General features: G+C 41.1%; 1 protein-coding gene across 4 annotated transcripts in view; it reads right to left on the bottom strand.

The window, feature by feature from the left end:
- Positions 1 to 13,018, bottom strand: part of per2 (period circadian clock 2) — a 38,331-nt gene extending 25,313 nt beyond the window's left edge. For all 4 annotated transcript variants that reach the window (XM_049597682.1, XM_049597685.1, XM_049597686.1 and 1 more), the window contains exons 1-2: positions 12,863 to 13,018; positions 1,872 to 2,417 (exon numbers count right to left, since the gene is read on the bottom strand). In XM_049597682.1, the coding sequence (XP_049453639.1) occupies positions 1,872 to 2,299 (428 nt within the window). In that variant the 5' untranslated portion in view covers positions 2,300 to 2,417; positions 12,863 to 13,018. The remainder of the gene's footprint in view (positions 1 to 1,871; positions 2,418 to 12,862) is intronic.
- Between the last annotated feature and the right edge of the window lie 12,293 nt (positions 13,019 to 25,311).

Below are 25,311 nucleotides of genomic sequence, written 5' to 3'. Positions count from 1 at the left end.
GGGCAGACTGCATTGTGTCTGAGGACATTTTTGGCCACACTGGTCACATTCAGGCAGAATTTTCTATCATTATGATCCAATTAAATGCCCACCTCTGTAACTGTGCTCATATGCTGCATCTACAGACTGACACGTTCCACTTCAGCACTGTTTACTTCTTCTTTGTCACCTCTGGGTTTAAATGTCACTCATATGATGTGCTCAGCTTTCACTGATATAAAACCTATCATTCAAATCAGTCTCCTTCTTTCGTAGTTTTGCAGGAACCTCTCACGGTCAGAGGAAAAGATGAAGCAGGTTAACTTATGTTTCAAACAAGCTTCCTGGATGGCCGTCACCGAAGCCTTGGCTCACTCATCTCCTGACATTAGTCAAGGCTGACAAACACATCCAATGCTGGTAGTCGCATTCATTATGTCCAGACTGTGGTGGCAGAAGCCAAAGCGGACATGATTTTTCATCTTTTATTTATGCTTCAAGGACGTCAGTCTGTATGTCAAAGTTAATGGGCAAAAGGAAGAGGAGTGGAGTCCAGTGTGAATTATTAGCTGTGACACATATAATTTGTCTTTCTTGTTTGGCTTCTATCTTTCTGCTGACCTACTGGTGGTGGATACCTGGCTTAAAATGTGATTATGACAATACTCTAATTTGATAGTGGTCTTGTAAACAGCAGAGTCTGTTTAGATGTTCTAAATCAGGTCATTTTCTGAATGAAGCATTTTACGATTAAGATGTGGGATATGCCAATTTTATTTGGGGTTTTAGGAGCATTCTTTGGACATTCATACAGCACATTTGGACTATGCATCTCAATTGGTAGTATCAGCAGGTTTGGATATGCACAAATCTTGAAACACCAATCCTATTTTGATGCAAAGAAATAAACTGGCACAAGCAGCTCCAGCTGTTTCACTTTTCCATATTTTGACATGATCAACGACATGCTAGGGCACGTTAAATGGAGTATGCATGGCTACTTGTAAACAGGAGTATTAGTGGAATATTCATTTTCATAGTAGTAGGAATACTGCCATTTTTATAACAAGGGCAAAACCCAGAGTATTTTGTGCATGTAAACATAGTCAGTATAAACTAAGCTAACGGTAAATACATCGCAGCACAATCAATGCATATATCCCTGAGTATTTAACGCTTCATACTGCTTGTATACTTAAGTGTCCCTGCACTGGCTACCTATCAAATACAGGATTGATTTTAAGCCATACATGGGCTGGCACCCCAGTAAATTGCTGAACTTCTCTGCCCCTACTCCAACTCCCGACCTCTTAGATCCTCAGAAGAATGTCTTTTATCTGTCGAGGCTGGTGGGTAAGGGGGGTCGTGCCTTTGAAGCAGCTGCTCCAAAGCTCTGGAATAGCCTTCAACTCTCAATTAAATGCTCCCCCTCCATTCACACTTTTAAGACAAACATTATCAAAGATATACAATATTTTAGTATTCTATAATCTTCTCGCTTATGTAATTGTTCTTACTGGTGTCATTCTGTTTTATATTTGTGTACATGTTATACTGCTGTATGTTTGTGTGTCGCTCTGTTAATTTGTACAGCACTTCAGTCAGCTGCAGGTGTTTTTATATGTGCTATATAAATAAACTTTGATTTGTCTGACTGAATCAGCAAACGTCATTTTACATGCAGCTGTTTAACCACAACAACGGCAATACTCAGCTCACAAGACAGCTTTCCTAAGTGAGCCTTTACTGTTAGTAACCTAAGAGTAAAAGTCTTACAGTACACATGTAGGTGCTATCCCGCCAACAGTGGGTCCCGACTCTAGTCTCATTCTCCTTTTCTGCAAAATCACAGTACACATCAAGGCTTCATTATTCCCACAGCCACCACTGACCTCTTGTTGCTCTCAGAAGATTCCAGCAGTGCAGAGTCCTTACTGGTGCCATTGGAGCTGCCCATTGACTCATGGCCGTTGCTCTCGTTGCCATGACTCTCGTTGCCATGGCTTTCATTGCCATGTGATTCAGTTCCACTCCCGCTGGACCCGCTGCTCTTCATCTCCACGTCCTCCTCAGGGAGCGATCGGGAGCGGGCATTCTTGCGATGCTTATGCGGCGAGGTGGGAGGGTCCTGACCACTGCTGTCGCTGCCCTCTGAGGGGAGGCCTAAGTCAGGCCCACCTTGGCTGTAGCCACCCATCCGGTGCAGCTGTGCCATGGAGCTGCACCCTGAGGCCCCCCTTGGCATGGAGCTGCACGAGGCTCCATCCTGGTCCTCCAGCACCGAGAAGCGATACGGCTTGGAGTCTGAATCTTCCGACATCAGGAGGAGTGCTGTCCTGGGCTTGAACCAGGTTAGTTGTAATTGGATGATCAAAGAACGCTATCAACCCATTTTAACAAGGTTGTCGCTGGAGAGAATGAGAGAGGACGAGCTTGATCTGTGGAGAGAAGAAGATTACACATGTTAGAAATAAATGAATGCTCTTCCATATCAAGTTACGCATATTAAAATATTTAGAAAACAAATAACTGAATAGACACATAGTGGAATCTTATGACTGCAACAGATAATTACCTGAGTTAATCAGCGCCCAAGTGAAAAAATTACCTTTGCCAAGTAAGTTTCAACAAGTCTCTGAAAGAGCATTTTAATACCACACTGACATGAACTAAAATCAGTGGTCGCCTATAGAACAGGAATCCAATATAAAAGTAATTTGCTTTTGGAAATAAGCATTATGCAAAGTATTATGTCCAAAGAATGGCATTAGTCAAAACATGCAAAAACACTTGCATGGTTCTTCAACACAAGGACTCACTCATGTATTTTCATATGCCCACACAAGCATGCAAACAGTTCAAAAGTTTTTACGAGACATGAATCAATGTTTCACCAGTCCTTCAGAAAGGTGTCTTTTGTCTGGTGTGGTATCAGAGCACACAGCAGGGTTTGACCCCTGACCTCTGCAGAGCCCTGCAGGTGCTTCTCTGATGTACAGTAAAAACGCTCCCTTGTACAGACAGCGTGGCCTTCAAGTACAGTGAGTCTGCACCATCTGAGCCCTCCAACCTTTTCAAAAGGACCATCCACCCTGGGACACATAAAACAGTAGACAGCATTGATCTGAATGCCATCAGAGGTTCCTGGCCGACAGTGTGGAATTTAGCTCTGCATTCTGTGGCTTCAAGTAGACGTGTAAAACAGCAAGCACAGTTTTAAATACTGCTGTGTGCAAAACCAGCATCATCACAGATAATGACGCTATATAAATACCAGATTTCTTACAGAATGACAGAGAGGGATGCGTAACAGTCTGTTGAAATTACCCAGTGTTGAGTAGATCTTTCCGAGGAAATTTCCTATGGTTGCAGGAAGAGACATGTGGTACATATTTGGGAGCATAAATAGTGACGTATTTGGAACTGACGCAAGGAAAACAGGGAACCACAATCAGAAGAGGAGACTCAGATCTACAGAAAAGAATTTATGGCAGTGGCAGTACTTTACATCACAGGGAATGCAGTTCAAAAACCCCACAATCAACAAATTAGTAAATTTTGGTTTACAACAAACTAACAATGGAGGCAATCGAGAGACTGACTGATTTGTGAGAGAATTTGTTAAGTAAAATCTATCTGGCAAGAACAATATTGAGAGTTACATTTTCTGAAATGCAAGATCAGATTGCTGAGTAAAGTATGTGCTGCTTCATGATGCCCATAATGATATATAATTATGTTAATTATACCATAGAGATGTAATGTAACCAAGGCTTGTATGACTGTTTCTATGGGAGGTACTTTTGTACTTCTCCCAACATAGTGATACAAACATCAGTCTGAGCTGTTAATTAAGGTCAAACTTGGGATTTAAAGCACAGGTAAAAAAAAAAAAGACCATCCTATCATTCACATAATCCTGTTTCTGGGCAACGTGTGAATTCCACACGAGAGCGACAAAGTGTCCATGTATAGCCCACACCCTGGGTGTTCTCCAGGGATAACCTAAGCGTTGGCATGCTGTCCTCCCTGCACTGCAATGGATCATTTCTATTTCCTACCCTGAGTAAAGGCACACAGCTCTATGACCTCCTTAATTCAATTCACCTGAGCTCTATGGGGAGAAGTATATATGTTTATCTAGTCTAACTGAGTTAGTCTTTGGCATCACATGCACCTTTTACATATGCTTTTCTCAGTGTGATGCTGAATGTTGTGCAGATCCGCTAATGCTTTGTTGAAAGCTGTGAGTTTGACTGTGAAATTATACAAACTGTACTTGCAAGCACTGAGCAAGTGGAGACAAATGTGATATTTCACTGTTTGGTTTGAAATGTGTTAGGGGCATTTAACGCAGGGCCGGCCTTAGACTTTCAGGAGGCCCTGAGCAGGATTTTGGTTCATGGGGTCCTCTCATTGGAACGTGTTACCACTTTGCATGGTAATTTGTTGGCAAAAAATCTTGTCATTTTTTGTTTTGTTTTGGAAGTTCAATCTTTGTTTCATTATTATCTCGTCTTTATTTTAATAAAAGCTTTTCCAAGGGGCCTCTCGAGACCATGGTGCCCTAAGCAATAGCTTATGTTGCCTAATGCGGATGGCTCTGAATAAACAAGATATATATTTTTTAAAAATTGAGGACCTCAGAAGCAAACATAACTCAAATTGGTAATTCAAGAAATATTACATAAGGTATAGATAGTTGAAGTCTCTTCTCTAAATTAGCACCTTATGCAGAGGGGAGGCTGAGGAGACAGCACCAGGCCAACACTGCCTTCCTGACTTTGTATTAAAAGGCTGATCACTAAATTGGAAACTTTCAGTACATGTATGAAACCCCAGCTGCAGCTGATGAACTGTATCATCTGGAAGACAGAGTAGCCCATGAAATATGCAGCACAATGTTGATGGTTTTGTCAAAACTTTATGTCAAAATGAGCAGTAAAATATTTCCATTAATATTTAGCCAAACCCTTGGCCCTGTCAGACAGTGGAGAGACATGAGTTCACAGTCTGCTTATCACTGACCTACCACGATGTAGGTACAATGCGTGAACTGGGTCAATAGACAAAACAAATGAACGCAACAATAAAGAAAAAGCAAATGAACAAGCAGGGTGCTATAGTTTGGTAAGACAAAGCAGAGCAACGAGTTCAGCAATGACTTCTGTGCAAAGTGCAACACTTAAGTTCAGCGCTGGGGTTAAGCTATTTTCTGCAGAATAAGATTAAAATAGCCCCTTCATAGAAAGCCTTCTGTTATTACTAACATACTATTCATACTGAACATTCTGCACAAACCGCTGACGGAGACATTTTTGTTGCATTGAGAAGTGATTTGACAGGGGCTGCTACTCAAAGTCTGGTCTGAAGTTAAAGAGTTGACTGCCAGTATGACCAATATTGACAAAGTCCATGAGTTCACACCAGTCACAAACTACAGCAACTGCCAGACATCAACCTCATTGGCTCGTTATCACGCCAAATCTGTTGGCTCAACACCAGCAGACAGAGAGAGAAGGTGAGAGTCACTCGAGCTGTGAGGACAGCAGATTTACAGGATAAAGACTATCTAAACATGGTCTTTAAAGGAGAGCATTGGGTGAGCATGTCCACTCTGATGAGATGAGATACTAGGACAGACGGTGACTATATTCAAGCTCAGTTAGCAATTTAGACAGGGCAGGTATAGACAGAGATACACTTTCTCCTCTATGCTTGATGTAAAAATACAAACGGAGTAGAACAGAGAGAGAGATGACCACTTTTTGTGCCTCTATCCCGACAGGAAATGCAGTGATGTCTTGGTAAAAAAAAGACAACTGCTTCTCGTGGCACTACCCCGCTGGAAAAACAGCTTCGGGTCGCTGAAAAATAACCACATTTCAGGGATAATAAACTTCTGGAAATCAGCCACAAGTAGCCAAAAAAAAAAAAAAAAGAAACCCAAACACCCATGTTTGAGGGCTAAAAAGCCTCAAGCAACACAATGACCGTACCTAAAAAACACCAACATTTGGGGGCTAGAGAGCCACTGGGAAAAACAGCCAGAGGTCGCTAAAAAAACACCCACATTTGGGGGCTTAAAAGCCGCAGAAAACAGAGCGATGGTCTCTAAATACACCCACTTTTGGGGACTAAAAAGCCACTAAAAAAATCAGCCACAGGTCACTAAAAAATATCCATGTTTTGAGGCTAAAAAGCTCCTGGAAAACAGCTATTATCACTTAAAAACACCCCCATTTGGGGTCTTAAAAGCTGCAGAAAACACAGCAATTGTCTCTAAAAACTCCCACATTTGGGGACTAAAAGGCCACTGGATAAACAGTCATGGGTGCCTAAAAACACCCATGTTTGGGGGCTTAAAAGCCGCAGGAAACACAACGACGGTCCCTAAAAAGCACCCACATTTGGGAACAAAAAAAAGCAACAGGAAACACAGCAATAACTCGCTAAAAACAATCGCTTTGTTGTTTGTTGGTCTCGAATGGTAGTCTGCAGCTTGGCAGGCATCCTAAATAACTCACCATCCACCATCCCCTCCTTCCCCCAGCTGACAAAATCATCTTAGATACTACATCACATTAGAAACATTGATATGATACGTAAGCATGCAAATGCAACATATTTGTGAATTGCACTTCTATGTTTACAGAAACAGAACTTAATCAAAATAGAGCAGTCACTTAAATGTGAACTTACTTAAAGGGATAGTGCACCCAAAGATGAAAATTCAGCCATTATCTACTCACCCATATGCCGACGGAGGCCCTGGTGAAGTTTTAGAGTCCTCACATCCCTTGCAGAGATTGGCGGGGGGAGCGGCTAGCACACCTAATGGCAGACGTCGCCCCAGACTAACGTCCAAGAACACAAAATTGAATCCACAAAGTACCTCCATGCTGCTCATCCATAGTGATCCAAGTGTCCTGAAGCCCCGACATAAAAAGTTGTTTCGAAAAACGTCATATGAACTCTGTTTTTAGCCTCACTGTAGCCTGTAGCTCTGACTGCTTCTCTGTGCTCTGTGTTCACGTGTGTGCGCTTGCGCAAGACCAGCGAAAGCATGAGCTTTGCTCACCCATGTTTACATCACGTGACACGTGCACCGCAGGGGAAACAACAGTAACCACAGAGCTAAAAGATAATTTGCACTACGGTCTTTTAGCAAAGGACAGCCCAACATGTCTGAAGACTTTGAAATTGAGGAGGAACAGCATTTCTTTGCTGAGCCGTATTTGTTTGAGCCCGAGTATACGGACTGAACTCAGGCTACTGGATGAAGCAGCCGCCGCAGCTCATGAGCCTAACCCTCAGCCAGCCGCAGAATACCGGAGTCGAGCACTGGAAACCTGGTGGTGTAGCTGTTTCAAATGCAAAGCAATGCCAACGGATGAGGAAAGTCTTTGCTGCTCAGACTGGGAATTGGCGATGCCTGCACTTGAGAATCTGGACATCAGTACTGACGAGACTGCTGCTCTTCAGAGACCGTGCATCACCAATCACCCTGAGCGCGCACATGTGAGTGCGGAGCACAGAGAAGCAGTCAGAGCTACAGGCTACAGTGAGACTAAAAACAGAGTTCATATGATGTTTTTCGAAACAAATTTTTATGTCGGGGCTGCAGCACACTTGGATCACTACGGATGAGCAGTATGGAGGTACTCTGTGGATTCAATTTTGTGTTCTTGGATGTTAGTCTGGAGCGCCGTCTGCCATTAGGTATGCTAGCCGCTCCCCCTGCCGATCTCCGCAAGGGATGTGAGGACTTTAAAACTTCACCAGGGCCTCCGTCGGCATATGGGTGAGTAGATAATGGCTGAATTTTCATTTTTGGGTGCACTAACCCTTTAAAAAATAATAAGAATGTCACTAACATAGTATTTAACACTGAGCATATACTTTCTGTAAAGTAAGTTGTTTACTACAGCTGAAAAGAGCCTATAAATATCAAATCTACATCTGCAGTAAGAGTTACCTGAGGCTACTTCAATATCTGTGATCTCTTATTTACTGTCATAACTGAATCTCTTTAATCCAGTTGAGCTGCTGCAGCAAAAGAAGTGGAGGAGAGTAACATGGATTTCCTATGTGCCCACCAAACCTAATTTTAAACTGTGTTATCCTGCAGGGAGCTTGATGCCATTGGAAGCGCTTACATCCTACACTGAGGTGGGTACAACGTGTAACAGGTGGCTAACAAGGTGAGATGAGAAACATAACACAATTACAGATTATATATCACTCCTCTTGGGCTGCTTCAGTCATTTTAATGCAATCAAAAAATCGTTGTGGGCCATCAAAGGAAGGAACAAATCTTGACCTGTTGGGAACATGTTGCTCATTTGGCCTTTGTGGATCTTAGGGGACTTAAAGGGAGGTAATTTAAAATAAATTACCTTTTAATTGTGAAAATGATGGAACACTTCATTCAGACATGCCTTAAAATCATTAAAATAGAGTTTGTAATCAGGGTTGGAAATTAAAGTTTGCTATGTTTGGTCAATTTGTTGGGTCTAGCCACTGTTGTGATGGTGAACACACTTCTCTTAAACTGACAGCAAAAGAGCCTGTGAGAGATTTCCTTATTATCTTCCTCTTTCTCATTATTTTCAAACTTGTTGCTATGCTCAGTCATCATAAAATATTCCTTCACTTTTGTCTGTTGTGAAAAATAAGCACGTCACAGCGCTCTGATCATATTATCTAACGCTGCATCTCAAACCATCTTATACAACAGCCGCAGAGTCATAACCGTGTATCATGTTGCATGCGTTCTCTTCCTTAATTAAAGTGTGCCATCATCATCTTGTACAATGGACTCAATTTGCATGATGATTTACATACGTTTGGGATTGAGTGGGTCAGATAGGGTCAAACACTGCATACTTAGAGTTATTATAGCAGACGTTATGTTACCCCATAACAACTGCAACACAAATTTAAAAGCTATGATTTTGCCTGGGTGTAATATTTCAATACAAAAAAAAGTTAGCACCAACAGCCTTATCAGATTTTCAGTCTTGATTACTTAATCCAAGGTTCCTACACATTTTTATGGACAAAATTTCAAAAATTTTTCATAACTTTTCAAGGACCCACAATAAAATCTTTCATGACCATTCACAACACATAACACCAACAAGGTTGTATACTCTAATCCAAATGTTAATTATATTAATGTATAGGGGAACAGAAAGGGTTAAGGAAGTCCTGTAATTAAGACTTAGTTTCCCCCCTTTTTCTTCTCCCCCCCCTTTATTTACATTACGCACATTTAATGTACCTACGTTTTGTCTCATTTCCATGTTCATGTTCATGTTTTCTTGCATCTGTGAACTTATTATTTAAAAACTCTTCTATGTACAACAAAATGAGCGCTGCTACTGCAACATGACATATGTAATTTCATCTTTGGTTCAATAAAAATACCTGGAATACACATTTTAATTTGATTATCATAGGCGGTCCACGGACATGGAGCACTAGAGCTCCCAGACTGGGGGAGTGACAAGCGACAGTTCAGTTGGCCAATTGGTATTTTGTAACTACCACGCTCTACTTTCAGAACACTTTAAACCAAATCAAAGTGAGCACTGTCACCCCAAGTGACAACTGAACACCCTCAGCTGTCCATGTCAGATCCAGTCCCTTGCTCAAGAGCACCTCAGCAGTACCCAGAAGGCGAACTGGCACCTCTCCAGCTTCCAGTCCACATTTTATATTTGGTCCCGACAGGGACTTGAACCAGAGACCTTCTGGTTCCCAACCTAAGTCACTATAAACTGATCTGCTGCCACCCGTTCAACCCAAAAAGTCAACTCTCAAAGTTTTTGGTCTTAAAAACAGAGTACATTTTAAAAATCTGCACAGAAACATCACTTAAAATGCAACCCTACCCCCTTTCTGAAAAACCCAACAGGTACACTTCTTAAAAAGAAAAACAATTAGCCTGGTCTTTGAAAGGTTTGCAAACAGGTTTCCTGACCATCAACATGCAGTCTGGTGTTTTATCAGTCTATTGCCGTGCTCTTTGATTTTCCCTACTTTAATGTGAAGGTTCACAGTAATCTTGATTATTGTGTGTAGGCAAACACAGTGGTTAATATCCAACCCTTAGGGCAACAAATGCTGTGAGTTTTTTCACATGCAGACATGACTGAAGTTGCTCTACAGAGATGTTTTCTCTTTCATTGACCTACATTTACTTTCGGGGATACCTTTAACAGTCATAATAGATCCGATGCACACTACACACTGTGCTGCACCTTCCAAGACCACCCAGGACTTTATCCACTTTCCTCGAGGCTAAAAACAGAGTGGAGGCTTTAATGTTTAGATCGAGGAGGAACTTTCCCATTACAGAGGCAAGATTAAGATTACCATTCAGTTCCTAAACCACCAGGGTTCAGTCAGTGAACTTCACATAGAGCCACTAATTGAGAGGAAAATACATAATCAGTGTCCACACAAACTTTTCCAATTTGAGAAACCACATTTAAAAATAAAAATATTTGTTTAAGAGTGCTAGACTGTCCTGAAACATGATCTGCTTTGACAGCATCCTTCCAACCCTTGAATAAAGTTTGAAAAAAGGCATATGCAAACACCTCCTCTCCTGTTGCAATAATGGGCGTGGACGTTTATACCCTATGCGTGCAACGTTCGGCTGCCAGCAAAGATTAGCCAAACTCAAGGACTTCACCCACACCAGCCATACATGCGTCAGTCCTCTCTCCTCCCTTTACAGGCACAAAGGCAAAGCTGGATTGTTGCCACTTCATACTTGTAGCTGATAATCTGAATGGTGCCAGACTACCTAAAGATTCAGAATCATTCGCATCACCAACACCTGATTTTGGGATTGCTTCTTTATTGACTTGGCTTTATGTTTCTTTATCTGTAACCATGCACACTGACTTTGAATTCATCTTAATGGTGACACCTGCACTGATGATGACTTTATGATGATGATTTTATACCTAATATTTATGATTTTTGTCTCGTCATTTTGTTAACTTTTATTGTATATTACTGAACTGTGTGACTTTATGATCTATGGATACATTGGTGCTTGTTTTCAAACTGTGTCTTCTAAGGTGTCCTTGAGTACTCTGAAAAGCACCTATGAATATCATTCATTATTTTTGTTATTATCACCTCTCCACTTCAAATAAATGTAAAAAGTCCCCAATTCAATCTTTCATTTTAAGAAAAAGCATACAAGTATTTAAAGTAAAATGCAATCAGGCATCTTAAAAAAATTAAATTATCAATGCACTGACCAGTAAAGAGTATTTTAATAATATTTGATTTAAACTCCAGCAGTGCTAAACACTGCCACTGTCAGGTAAAAACTTGTATCCCCAGTTTTGAGGGGACTGCCATGCTTTCAGGTTGAAACTGTTCTCTAACCTCCATGTTTAAAACTCTTTAAATAATGGCAAAAAATGCATTGTGTCACAGGGCTCAAAACAGGCAGATTTTTACATGTTTCCTGAAAGCTGACATTTTTGGGGACTCATGATATAAGACCCTATGGATACACTGCTTCATGTTTTCTAACTCTGTCTTGTAAGGTGTCCTTGAGTGCTCTGCAAGGCACCTATATATAAAATGCATTATTTGTAATATTATTATCAGTGCACCATCTCTGTCCTGACTGGGAACTGCCTCAAATACATGTAAAACGTCCACCATTCAGTCTTTCACCTTGAGCAAAAGCAACCAAGTATTAAAAGTAAAATGCAAGCAGGTATCAGAAATAAACCAGTAAAGAGTATTTTAATAACAGTGCTAAATACTGCCACTGTCAAGTAAGAACTTGTATCCCCAGTTTTGAGGGGAATGCCATGGTTTCAGGGTGAAACTCCATGTTTAAAGCTCTTTACATAATGGCAACAATGCATTGTGTCATGGGGCTAAAAATGGGCAGATTTTCCCATTTCTGAAAGTTGATATTTTTGGAGACACATGACATTAAGCTGACAATAACAGGAGGAATGTAATCTCCAATCATCTCATGAAAATGCCTGTAGGGTTGTAACTATAATACACCAGCATCAAACACACCTATTAAAAGTAGACTTTCACAAAAAGTAAAATTGTGCTATAGTAAGTTGACTTTAAGCGCTCCCCACCTCTGCCACAGACAGCTTAAACATACTGTCAGAGCAAATCATGAATGAATGTTTGCACGAGGTTATGTCGTCTTTATGTAAGACTTTTACCTCATAGCCAGCTGACCACGCACTCAGCATCACAGCATGATGACACAGTCCCTTCGGGGAAAACCATCGCTCACATCTCGCAAATTCTCTAATCGGTGCTGCATATGGGCTGCTGCCATGTGCTGCTGCTGCAGTGGACTCTTTATGTAAGGCGCTGTGTCGGAGTTCACCCTGAGACAGTGACACCAGAAAGCACGTCTACAATGCACCATATGTGACTCTGACAAGCCCTCCACTTTCATTTCTGACAGCTCTGTTCCATAACTCCAACGTGATATCAACACGGTGAAACCGCGTGATAGGCTACATTCACTGTCCTTATGTAAATGTAAAGTCATTTTATGGCAAGTCACATTCATGTCACAGCTCTGACAGCTAACTCCCCCAGCCGCTGGACTGACCTCCCTGCTGTCATGTGAGCAGGGCTGGTGGCCTGCTGTAGTCTACTGACCGGGATTGAGTCTCACTGACACAGTTATGCAACTTCCACTTTTCATGCTCTTATACAGTACTTTACACATTCAGACCCCAGCTCATTAACGGTGATGTTATCGACATCTGTCGCATTATAAAAACACCCTTATCACACAGCAATACCGATAATAAACATTAATGTTATAGCTCGCACACATAGTGAGTAAAACTCCACCAACCTCTCAAATGAAATCCTCTACCGATCCCGCTATTTCCGGTAAGTAGAGATGTGTTTTAGAGCTCTTTATGGTCCCGACGGGAGCAAACGTGCTGGTACCGACGGTCCGTAGCTGCTCTGACACACTGCTCTCCCTCGTTTGGGTTTACTGATACACCGGGACTCTGCCCTGAATCTCCAGCGAAGGCAGTGACCTCATTTCGAGCCCCTCCCTGAGCTCCACCCACTGCTCTTCGCCTATTGGTCCACTGAGCCGTCTATCACTACCTCACAACGCTGTGAGCCAATAGGTGCCGCCCGCCCCCGTGAGGGCGTTAACGCTAACCGCCGCTCCGCGCTGCTATTGGTCCCTCGCGCTGCCAGTCTTTTTACATAAGGTTGTCGCTGCTTTCACGTGGAAACCCACGGCTACCTCCGGCGTGTGAGAGGCGCGAGCAAATCACTACGACGAAGCTGCCGGTGAATGAAGCAGTGCCGATGGTTGGCTCACAGCGGCTCAGCACGGCCGACTGTTATCTAAACGGTTATACAAGTGTGTGTGTGGCCAATGTGGGTGAACTGCGCGGTGTCATCATTCGCGTGAGCATGAAACTTCCTTGACTGTGCAGAAAAATGTGGTACCACAGGATATTTCTGATCGTGCATGTTACCTAACTTTTATCCACTCTTACATAAAAATAACTGCAGTGTTACAATCATGTTTTGGGGGCGTTGTTTTTGCACTGACATGCATATATAACCTATTCTATAATCCATATACGTAACAAAAATACTTTTATTGTCATTTATTCTTATTTGGTTTTGCTACTACTGCTCATACCACGTAAGATATGTTGCAGTTATGTTCACCCACATGCCGTAACACAGTAGATGAATTGGCAAAAATAAGTATTTAAATGAAGATATTTAGATTCAAAGCTCTGATTTTCATCTACTTTTGTCTTGTTGCTGTTGTTTAATATGAGATATGTTAATGTTAAAAAATGCATAAAATGTTTGTTTATTTTATTTTGAAAGGGACAGTGCATATTAATAAACGTGAATGGATGAATGATTTTATTTTTGAACCAAAATAATTAATTACTAAGTTTCACAAAATGAAAAAAAAAAAAAAAAAATAGATAATAATAATAATAATAATAATAGATTTGGAAAGTTATTAAAGGAAAAAACTATATTTGTAATTCTCATTATTATATATTTAAAATTATGTTACAGAATTAGAATTTTTATGCTTTTTTCCCCTGGTCGTTTCCTTGTTTATATTTTATTATTATTATTTTTTATTATTTTTATTTTATATATATATATATGTATATATTACTAATTTTCTTGTTTTTAATTTTAAAAATATAGATAAATATATATATATATAAATTTATTTTTATTTTTTGGGTCATTGCCTTCTTCCCATGTATTCAATAGAAACCAAGTCAATTTGCTCAGGTTTCAAAGGGATCTGATTCCTTTGATTTGTTGTGTCTATTTCTTTATTGATACATATTTCTCTTTATATATGACTCTTATAGTGTTGATATGTATATTTACTGCCTGCATAACCTGCTACTGTATCTAAATACTTTTTTGCCAGTTTGCGACGAATTAAGTTCATCCATCTATCTTACTGGACAAAAGCCATGAAGAAAGTTCTGAACTCGTGATTTTTATGGGTGGAGTCAATTAAGTCTAACGTACTACATAAATATAAAACAGCTTTTGACATTTAAAAATAAAAAATAAACAAACAAGACAAAGATAACAGTGTCTGAAAAGGAGTGGGTAGACATTAATCTTACATGTCCCTACACCTTTCTTACATTTTTCTTTCGACACATACATTATTTCAACAAAGTCCCAGTTTTATTTACAACTAACATACAACTATCCCCAGTCTTTTTACAACCTAATTAAATAAATAAATAATGAACCCAGTTTATTTACAGTCCAAGTACCACCCAGTGTTACAAAATACATATGCACTTCCCTAACACAACCTTTCCTCATCTATTTATCTGCCAAATGGTGAATGTGTATGTAGGAAAAAGACACCAAAATAACGTACAAAAACACAGAAGCACAGATAAAAGCTGATCGATGGCATGTCCATAAAGGGGCACATAAGCACAGAGCAAGCATATAAGCAAAAACAAGACATAAGTGCAACACAAAATAAAGTATATCTAAACATTATTAAACATATTAATTGGTCGATGCTAAGACTGCACATACATATATATTATGTTCATACTGAACAAATTTATTATCTCAACTGAGTGTTTGGGATTGTTTTGAAGTCTGTTTTTTTCCTGAGTCAGTTAACCGTCCCCCTAGTGGCTAAATTTGGACCCAGCTGCTGTTTACTCTATTATAATTGGTGAGATTATGACTTTGGCAACAGATGCCAACACTCATTACTCCAATTACAGACTAACAATGCGTGCTGGAACTGATGAGTGTGACCCTCAGTCAAGTATCATACTTGTATTGTGACAGTATTTCTTCCTATCCTCGCTGCCAGTTGTTTACATCCTGACACACCATTGTGAAATTAACGTATTTCTCACAGTGCACTGACCTGCGTTCACACATTTAGAGATGCTGCTGTGACACTGTCTTACCATCTGTGCTACAGAGACGCCTTGCATCAGCCCAATGTCAAGACGGGGCAGTGATTAATGGAAAAGGTGGAAGACATTATCACTTCATAATCATCACAAGATGCAAATGTTGGGTTTTATTCGCACTGATCTGTAAATGTGACAGTGTGCCATGTTGTTATAATGTCTTAACTTGTCTTCTGTAGGCCCACTGGTAATATATTATCCTATATAGGTTATATATTTTACATTTTAGTAGCTGTAGTGTAGTATATTTATAGTGTATTCTAGTATATTCTTTAAATTGTGTATCCTATAAATATTCCATACATATATATCTTATACCTACAGAGTATACCAAGGTTTTTTTTTTTTCTTGTATTCTGTGTTAACCCTTTGAAACCCGGAGCAACATCACTTTTCTTGTACTGCTTTCACATGTGGACAAAAGCCACAAACAAAGTACTGAACATGTATGATTTGTATGGGCAGAGTCAATTCCGTCTAACAAACTGTATAAATACTGAACAGCTTTTGACATTTTATCATTAAAAGATCCTTAACAACAAAAACAAAACAAACAAGCCAATAAAAATGGTTGTTGTCTTGATTCCTTCATCAGTATCTGAGCCCACAGATGGAACAGAGTCTGTAGCGCGATCTATATTTGCACAGAAAAACAAGTTTCCACATAAGGAACAGACCAGCACCAGATGGCAGGAAGAGCTGGCCGGTCTTGACTGGTATCAGTTGCCTTGTGATCTGCGTCAGGCCGAGCCAATGCAAAGATAAAAGGTGAGAAGTGTGTGGGCATGTGCAACTCCAGTTACATGCAGCAGGATGCACATGCTGGATGTTCATGTACCTCAGTCACAACCTCTTCCGCCATACAATCGTGAGGTGAGGTGGATGGATGGATGTATAACAGTAACAGTAAAGCCTGAATTAAAATTGGTCCCCCAGCATTTAAAAAAACCCCATCAACTTAACATGAAATGGAAAAGTAAGTGTTGCGAGTGCCTACAGCTAATCCACCCTTACGCAGGCAGTGACGCAGACATCCAAACCACGGAACTAGGATTAATAATACCCATGATGAAATCCACATGATGAGGCGTGATGATGAAAGTGCTTCCCTCGTGTGTTGCCTGAAAGTAAAAGTGTGAGAGTGACGCAAATCAGCTACCATGGCCTCTGAAAACCAGGGCATCCCCGCTATGAGGGGGTGGACTGAGACAGCTCCCATATATGTGCATCAGTATCACTACTAATATCGCTCAAAACATGCTGCAGGCAACAAACATGAGGCGCGTAGGATCATCTTGCAAGTTGGTTGTAGAGAATACTGATGAGATGGTGTGGTTAAATGAATACACACAATACTAATTTAAAGGTGTAAAGTTCTGGGAAACATTGTTACACACTGGTTGGGAGAGAGTTACTGCCTCAATGAAGGAGTTCAAGTATCTTGGGGTCTTGTTCATAAGTGAGGGTAAAATGGAGCATGAGATGGTTAGGCAGTTTGGTGCGGCGTCTTCAGTGATGCAGGTGCTGCGCTGGACCGTTGTGGTAAAGAGGGAGCTGAGCCAGTAGGCAAAGCTTTTGATTTACTGATCCATCTATGTCCCAATCCTCACCTTTAATCATGAGCTCTGGGTAGTGACTGAAAGAATGAGACTGCAGATACAAGCAGTCGAAATGAGTGTCCTGCATGGGGTGGCTGGGCTCAGCCTTAGAGACAGGGTGAAGAGCACCCTGTCTCTAAGGCTGAGCAACAGGGTGAAGAGCACAGACATCAGGAGGGAGCTCGGAGTAGAGCTGCTGCTCCTTTGCGTTGAAACGGGTCTGTCGAGGGGGTTGAGGTAGAAGCCTCCCATTAGAGGTGTTCTGGGTACATCCCACTGGTTGAAGGCCCTGGTATAAACCCAGAACACACGACAGGGATTACATATCTCATCAGGCCTGGGAACGCCTCAGGGTCCCCCAGGAGGAGCTGGAAAGCATCACTGGATAGAGGGACGTCTGGGGTGCTTTGCTCAGCCTGCTGTCCCTGCAACCCGTCCCCGGAAAAACAGATGAAAATGGATGGATGGGATGGATGAGGCCAGCACGGTTGGTGTCTTGCTTAGAGAGACTCAAGATCAAGATAATGCTGTGTAGCTGAGCGTGTGGAGGGCACTGACCCTGGGAGTCATGTGGTAATCCCAACAGTTGAGCAATTTGTGTGTAGAGATTAAAGTGGCAGTTCTGATCTTTTGAAGTGTGGTTGTATGAGGTACACATCCATAGTCAGTGTATTACATAAAGTCGATGGCGGTTAGCACGCCCTCACTTTGGAGAAGCAGACAGGAATACCAACACAGAAGCTATCAAGCAGCAAAACTTTATTTATTTATTTCAGCCACCTGAAAAAGGCACACCTAAGAAAAGTTAGAATCAGTTTAAACGTACACTATATTTAGAATATTTTCACCGTTTTAGTGATTTCTGATTGGGAACTGAAGCCATAATTCTCATAAACAGTAACTTAACAGTGCTAAATGCAGGAGTTGCTGGTCTTCTGCTGCCTCAGTCAGTTATTTTGTGTCATTGTGTGACTTTGGTATTTACAGGGGTTAGTTCGCATGTATAAAAGTCACACAATAACATAAACAAACAAACTCATCAAGGCAGTGGTAGACCAGCACCTTCCATGTTCAGCGAGCTTAAATTACTGTTTTTGTTAACGGAGTCTGGTGGCTTTGACAAGAGCACAGATGAGGAACTGAAGTCGAAAGGGCTGCCTGCGTCAAAATCTCTCAAAGTCTCAATATAGCACACACTTAAACTGTTATTGATTTGTTTTTTAGGTGGCAAAAATACAATTTGCTGCTGCCGTGTCCACAGCAGTACACTGCTTAGCTTCTGTGGGGGTGCTCCTGCCTGCTCCTCCAAAATGGGGGTGAACCAACCAACATCTAAAGTCTGTAATGCACTAACTATGGATAAGTACCTCATACAACCCCACTTCAAATGAGATATATCCCTTTAAACCAATGCAATTTGGCATATCATTGTGAAATAAAGCAGAGATTAACTAGAAAGCACTCAGAATAGGTGAACATACACCTTCGGCACCACTTCGGCCCATTAACTAACCTTCCTGTGAAACCTCCCATTGAAATCTGCCATTTCTAAGATTTCCTGTTAACTAACTGACAAAAGGGACAAAAACAGTTTCATTCAGTTACATTTTAATCATTTAAAACTTCCTCTTTTATCCAAAAGTTAGAGGACTATGAGTGTTCTTCTGAAATGTGATAACCAAGGTCTCAGTGAACCATGACGCATAAAGAGGACATGAGCAAAAGCATGTTTCTTCTTCAAGGCATAATACCACAAAACTGGAATCCCATTTCACAATGATAAAAATCATGGTTTAGCCATTGAGATTTTGTCAGAACTGACACAGTGGTAAAAATCTGTGTTATCAATAGTCCACATGATGTGATATGCGGAGGCTGTGCGTGCTGTAGGAGGAAGAAGCGTGCACTCCCACAGGATAAAGAAGTCTGCAGTCTTCCTCCCACCCTCACATGAAGTGGTGCTATTTCCACAGTAACAGCCGTTTGAACTACGTCACTAGTGGAGATGACAGGACTGCTGCCAGATGATGTGGGATACTTTCACATCAGGCTACAGATATAAGAAGCAGGATGGGATGGACTGCTGCCAGCTCCCACTCTTTCTATTTTACATTTCAGTGGTTCTCATACCTGAGGAAAAACATAGATGACAGTTTATCAGAAACTGTATGGACCGCTTGATGTAATGATGCAGAAATACAGTGGTACAAGATTCAAGGTGATCTTGGTGCTATACCAAAATCTAAAGACTGTAAAGCCTCATCTACATCAAGGCTAAATGGGTGAAGGGAGCTGAACATTGACATTGCAACTGAAAAATGGCTCAGCAACAATGGTTAGAAATCACAAGAGATTTATACTATGGGAAAAATGACCTATCATCTTAGAGTGAGAGAAAATGTTTTTGTTAGAACATGAAAGAAAATGATGATTTATGACCAAGTGGAAAATGCTTTGCAGTGTTGCATTCAAGACCACCTAAACTGAGACCATGCAATGACCAAGACCAGAGTGTGAGGAGACTGAGACAAGACAAAGACTTTGAGGGGTGGAGACTGAGTCATAGCCAACACCAGGACAGGGCGAGACTGAGTCAAGACCAGTGCGAGTCCCACACTGCATGACATACTGTGACTCAGAGGTAGAGCGGGTCGTCCACTAGTATCCTTGAGCAAGATACTTAATCCCAAATTGCTCCCGATGGCTGTTCCATTGGTGTGTTACAAAACAGTGATATTCCTGCAGCTGTGGTCTTGACCAGTCTTGAAATAAAATCTAGAGCCCTCTTTGTCGGAGACCAAGACAAGACTGAGTAAAAACACGGTTGATTTCAAGACAAGACCTTCGCAAAATGGTCTTGAGACCAAGACCAATCTCGAGTACTACAACATTAGCTCATGGACTAACTGATGTTTAGACTTCCTGGATACGTATGGACACTTGTTACCATGACTGCTGATTCAGTTTGTCACTTCTTTTTGTTTCTTTTTGTTTATTTTCTCTATCTTCTTCTGACTGTAGAAAAGTAATAAGTTAATACACATAACACTGTATGCACCAACTCACTAAAGTTTAAACAAACAAAAAAAACTATTGCTCTCTCTATGACAAATTTACAGGAAACTTCCCAGACAAGGACCTGGAAACACTAGACAGATTAGGAATTGTTAGGTCTGAGCGTCATGGAGAAACCTGGATAATCTGTTTAAAGAGAGTTCAAGCTTATGTGGCTACGTTGCCTGCGTAATTATCTGAGTGTAAGACAGCGTGTGGGTGGACAGCACATAAACATGCATTACACTATTTCCTGCCAAGAAAGTTACAGTAATGTGACAGATTTTTTAAAAGCACCTTTCAATTTCTAAAGCACTGTCAGTAGATTAGTGGCAGATGATTTCTCTCGCAAATTTAGTCTGAGCTACAAGAAATACCATAATGGCATGACAGTTTGACGCAAACACACCAAAAAATGTTGCTCCCCTAGCATCCAGCAGAAAAATACTATGATCATTATTAGAGTGCTGGAAGGACGTTATCCAGCACCACTCGATTTGCTTTCACCCATTAATTATATGGAGCATTAAATACGCCTACGGTACATCACTCGTGGCTGCAAGAGCAGAATAGAAAGCTTTTGAGTGGAATAAACTCAGCAAATTAAGCCAACAGGGAGATGAGCAGAGTGATAGAAACAGATTTTGAAAACAGATTTCAGACCAGAAAATGTCAAAAGATCTTGGCACCCCAGAGACAATACGCCAGCAGCTCTCAGTAAGTTTGATTCACACACAACCATTCAGCTCTCCACTTAGTTTCCATAAGGGTCCATGTTTTTATGATGGGTCTCCATACCAGTAACAGTACCAGGTATTTCTATCTAATTTTTTTTTTTTATTCTTTTATTCTAAAAGACACAGATCATTAGTGGTTTTGCCCTCATATCTGCAATTTTGCCTTACTTTATCAGTGTTTCTGTAGTTCTGTTAGATCAGTCAGGACATTAAATTGTGCCGTTTTATATAAACGTGTCAAAAGAATTCTGATGTTTAAGCAGCATGCAAAAACTTTTTTATTTTAGCTATTTTTTAAAGGCAGATGCCATAAGTTAGATAAGTGGTTTCCAAATGGTCATTCTGAATGGATAGTAAGTGACTCGCCAACGTGTCAAGTTTGTTAAAAGCACACTTTCTTTTTAAGTACCGTGAATTTTCGGCACATCGCTTATATTTTGAAATGCTGTTTCCTGTTGTAGAGTGAGTGAGTGAGTGAGTGAGTAACAGACAGCTTCTTGAGAGAGCAAACTAACTCAATGACATGGCCAAAAGCAAGTATGACGCTGTATGTACTAACCTGTGTAGACCTTGAACTAATGACCATGGAGAAATCTGGACACCATGGCCGGACCAGTTGGGAACCACTGTGTTAGATAAACAAAACGAGAAAAGTATTTGTCCACCTCCTACTGTCACGACAAATGTGACCTAAGAGATAAGGCAGAGCCACAAGCCAGGATGAAAAATTCTCTATTTTTGAGATGCCATATTGGCTGTTTAATAAAGTCCACCAGAGCAGCGAAATGCCAACACAGTTGCCTTCAATTGAGAAATTTCATTGACACATTGACTATTTTATTGAAAACAAAACAAGTGCATAGGCGCCCACTCTTTGTCAAGTGGCCACTGATGCCTCCTCACAAAAAATAACTGTTTCCATTGTTTGTACTACTCAACACAAATGCCAGCAGAGTAAAGGTCCACACACAGCTCTTTATCAGCAACCCTCCATCCCACATCCCATCAGCCGGAAGTGATTCAGATCCCTCACCTTGTGGGCATGGAGGAATCACCCTCAAACTAACACCTGTGACTGTGGAGAAAACATGGGATGGAGTTTTTGTGACTGCAACAAAATGTTGCTTTGTACTGTGTTGGCCTGCTGTATGGTGTATTAAGTCCTTTATATATTTTAGCAAGCATGTTACTTGCATGTCTATGGTATCCCTTTATAGCACTTGGAGCCCAGATTGCCTCTGTCTGTAACACACTCCTTCCCACGTGCAGATTGTCAGTGACATGTAGGCGGGTGTCAGTATTCCTATATGAAATCTCGTGGAATTCTACTGCACACATGACGTACGCCGCAGATGGTGTGGTCTCTTCGTCAGAAGGTACACTGTAGCTGTTGCCCACCGCCACCAAATCTGACTGCCAACGATAAAATGCTTTATCCAGGTTATTTTATGCCAAACTAAACCAGTTGACAGCTGATACATCAGACTGTAGAAAGTGGACTGTGGAAGTATAAAGCCTGGCAGTACTGCTTGACAATGTTTTTGTCAGACAAGGAGCCAGAATATCAAAATTGAGACACCTGTTGAGCAAATATTCTCCCAAACACATCCAATTTACGCCTTAATGTCTTAAAATTAGAACAGTATTTTTTAGCATCAGCAATATAACAAACATTAGGGGGTGTTAAATTAACTACCAAGACACTGCTGTTTAATGGGAAAGAATTCACTGGCTCAATCTACTGGTAATTAGAAAAGCTTTTTGTCAAAGGGATACAACATGCCGATTTTTAACCAGCTCTGTACTTTAACAATGTGGGTAGTATGTGTAAATGAATATTGATAAAATTCCCTCCATCTTACCAGCGCTCAGATCTCCCTGCTCATCTCCCAGCTCAAATTTTTGCTAGCTCTAGGCCTGCTGTACAAACTACAGTTTGCACTTTCACATTTTTGTGTGTCCGCCAGAAGCGGATCAAGAGAGAGAAACACTCCACTCTCTTTGTCTCTCAAACTCAGACCGAACAGTAAAACTAGGCAGAGATGATCAAATATAAACCAAGATTCTGTTACTGCATTGCCTATTTCTCTCCTAATTTTTTTCACAAACATACAGTATATTAGTGCACGGTGGTGCAGTGGTTAGCATTGTTGCCTCACAGCAAGAGAGTTCCTGGTTCAAACCCAGGGTGGGGGAGCCCTTCTTTGTGGAGTCTGCATGTTCTCCCCATGTCAGCGTGGGTTTTCTCCGAGTACTCCGGCCTCTTCCCACAGTCCAAAGACATGCAGGTCAACAGGTGACTCTAAATTGCCGTAGGCGTGAGTGGTTGTCTGTCTCTATGTGTCAGCCCTGTGATTGACTGTTGACCTGTTGAGGGTGTACCCCGCCTCTTGCCCAATGTCAGCTGGGAAAGGCTCCAGCCCCCCCCGACCCCCAACAGGATAAGCTGTTGTGGAAAATGAATGAATATTTTTTGTCCTGTTTGGCTGTAATACGAGAATTTGTGGACAGGAAGTGGGCGCCATATTGTTTTCTGTAATGTGTAAACAGAGGCTGAAAATACTGAGATCAAACAGTAAAACTAAGCAGTGCTGATAAAATCTGAGTTTCCTATTTCACACCTGAAATGTTGTCAGAGACATATTTTAGCTTATTGTTTAACTTAAGTACAAAATTGTCTGTACCACCTGACAGTCATGTTGTTTCCTGTGTCAAAACGGACCACCTCGCATTAAGTCACCTACTAGTAAAAGCGTTTATTGGTCTGGCATGCCTAACTGCATTCTGGTAGTTGTAGGTTTTCTCCCTCTCGAGCAAAAACCAATGTGACAGCCCTTTTTCCTCCATTTTGTAGAAAGCAGGTGCATCTTGCTACTGACGACAGCCCAGTTTTATAAAGAGACCATCTTTCCAACAGGGGAATACATCTCCATACTTTGCTATGATGTCATGATGGTTGCCAGTTGCTTTGGTCAAATGCCCCATGTCAGTAAAATCCTACATCTTCACATTACAATGCATTTTTCTCAGGTGATACAGAAAGCTAAGCACAGAAATCTGGTAGCTTAATTAAGCAAGTTTTGAATGATCCAAAGGTCAGCAGATCAGAGTAGTGTCTTATTATTCCTCTAAGTCAGAGTTATGTTGTGATACTAGGTTTTGGTCACGTTAGTTCCACAGGGACAGGGATTCCACTCCTCTTATTTCCTGTATGACCCAATTCCCGGGGCAGATAATGTCCTTACCATTTTTATGGCTTGAATCCTCCTATTGATCGGCGGAAGTTTTTTGATAATGCTTTTTCCGCGTTTACAGTCTGAGAGGATCCCACTCCCTACGTGGTCGTCGGAAATTACTCAGCAGACTACAAGCACCACTTCACACCTCGAACTGCACTCTCATATAGCTTCACTTCCAATTATGATGATGATACATGCATACCATTTCAATACATTTCTGAATGAAATGGCTGAGGTGAATTAGTCATTCATTTCGTGAAACGAAAGCAAGGGTGGTTTTAATGAAGTGCTTTTGATCCATTAGTCCCAAACAGTTCATTGATAAAAGACATGAATAGACAGTGTTTTCTAAAGGGGCCAGCAGCACCGCCAACAAAAATGGTACTTTATATTAAACAAAAACACTTGCTGCCTTTTTTTAAGTGGCTCAAACCCCTGCATTTAACAAGTACCCGATCTCTCTCACACAAAACACAAGTGCCAGCCTAACAGAGGGCCACTGTGATTCACTTCATTCTCTCCAAGACAATCACTGGTCGGAAGTGATTCAGTCCCTCCACCTTTCCACTTGTTGGCTTAGGCGAAGAGAAGGGTAACCCTCAATCTGACACCAAGAACTGCTCTGACAGTTTGGATGCATCCACAGGTGCATTATTGATTCTTTGTGAATCCAAAATAAAGAAAAAAGGCTCAGTCCCTAAAAGAAAAAGATTCAGTCTCTTAAATGCCCATGTTTCCTGCTCCAAAATGAATGTGGTATCCCTTTATAGTTCTCGAAACCAAATCTGCCTCCATCTGTCAACACACTCCCTCCCACACGCAGGTTGTCATTGGTGTGTAGGCGGATGTCAATACTTCTATGTGCAAACTCATGGAATTTTCTGTAACCAAACGTGACATATGCCGTAGATGGCGTCGGCTCTCCATCAGCAGGTACAGTCTCGCCATCGCCCACCACACACTTCCTGTGCCAAATGATGCGCTGCATCATTCAGGTAGTTGATGAAATAAAACTAACAGTCTAATAATACTACAGCCAGATGAGAGGTTGATTCATTTGTCAACCTGGATTATGTGGATATAACATAAGTACATGTATGTATACGTGACAAGGTCTTATCCTATACAAAACAGGGATGTAATGTAAAATACTCCATTCATGATAATGTTTGGAGTGTCCATTTGCACACCACATACT

Source organism: Epinephelus fuscoguttatus, linkage group LG15, assembly GCF_011397635.1.
Source record: "Epinephelus fuscoguttatus linkage group LG15, E.fuscoguttatus.final_Chr_v1".
NCBI classification, from domain to species: Eukaryota; Metazoa; Chordata; class Actinopteri; order Perciformes; family Serranidae; genus Epinephelus; species Epinephelus fuscoguttatus.
The sequence above is the reverse complement of the archived record's forward strand: the minus strand, read 5'-3'. Positions and strand labels throughout refer to the sequence as shown.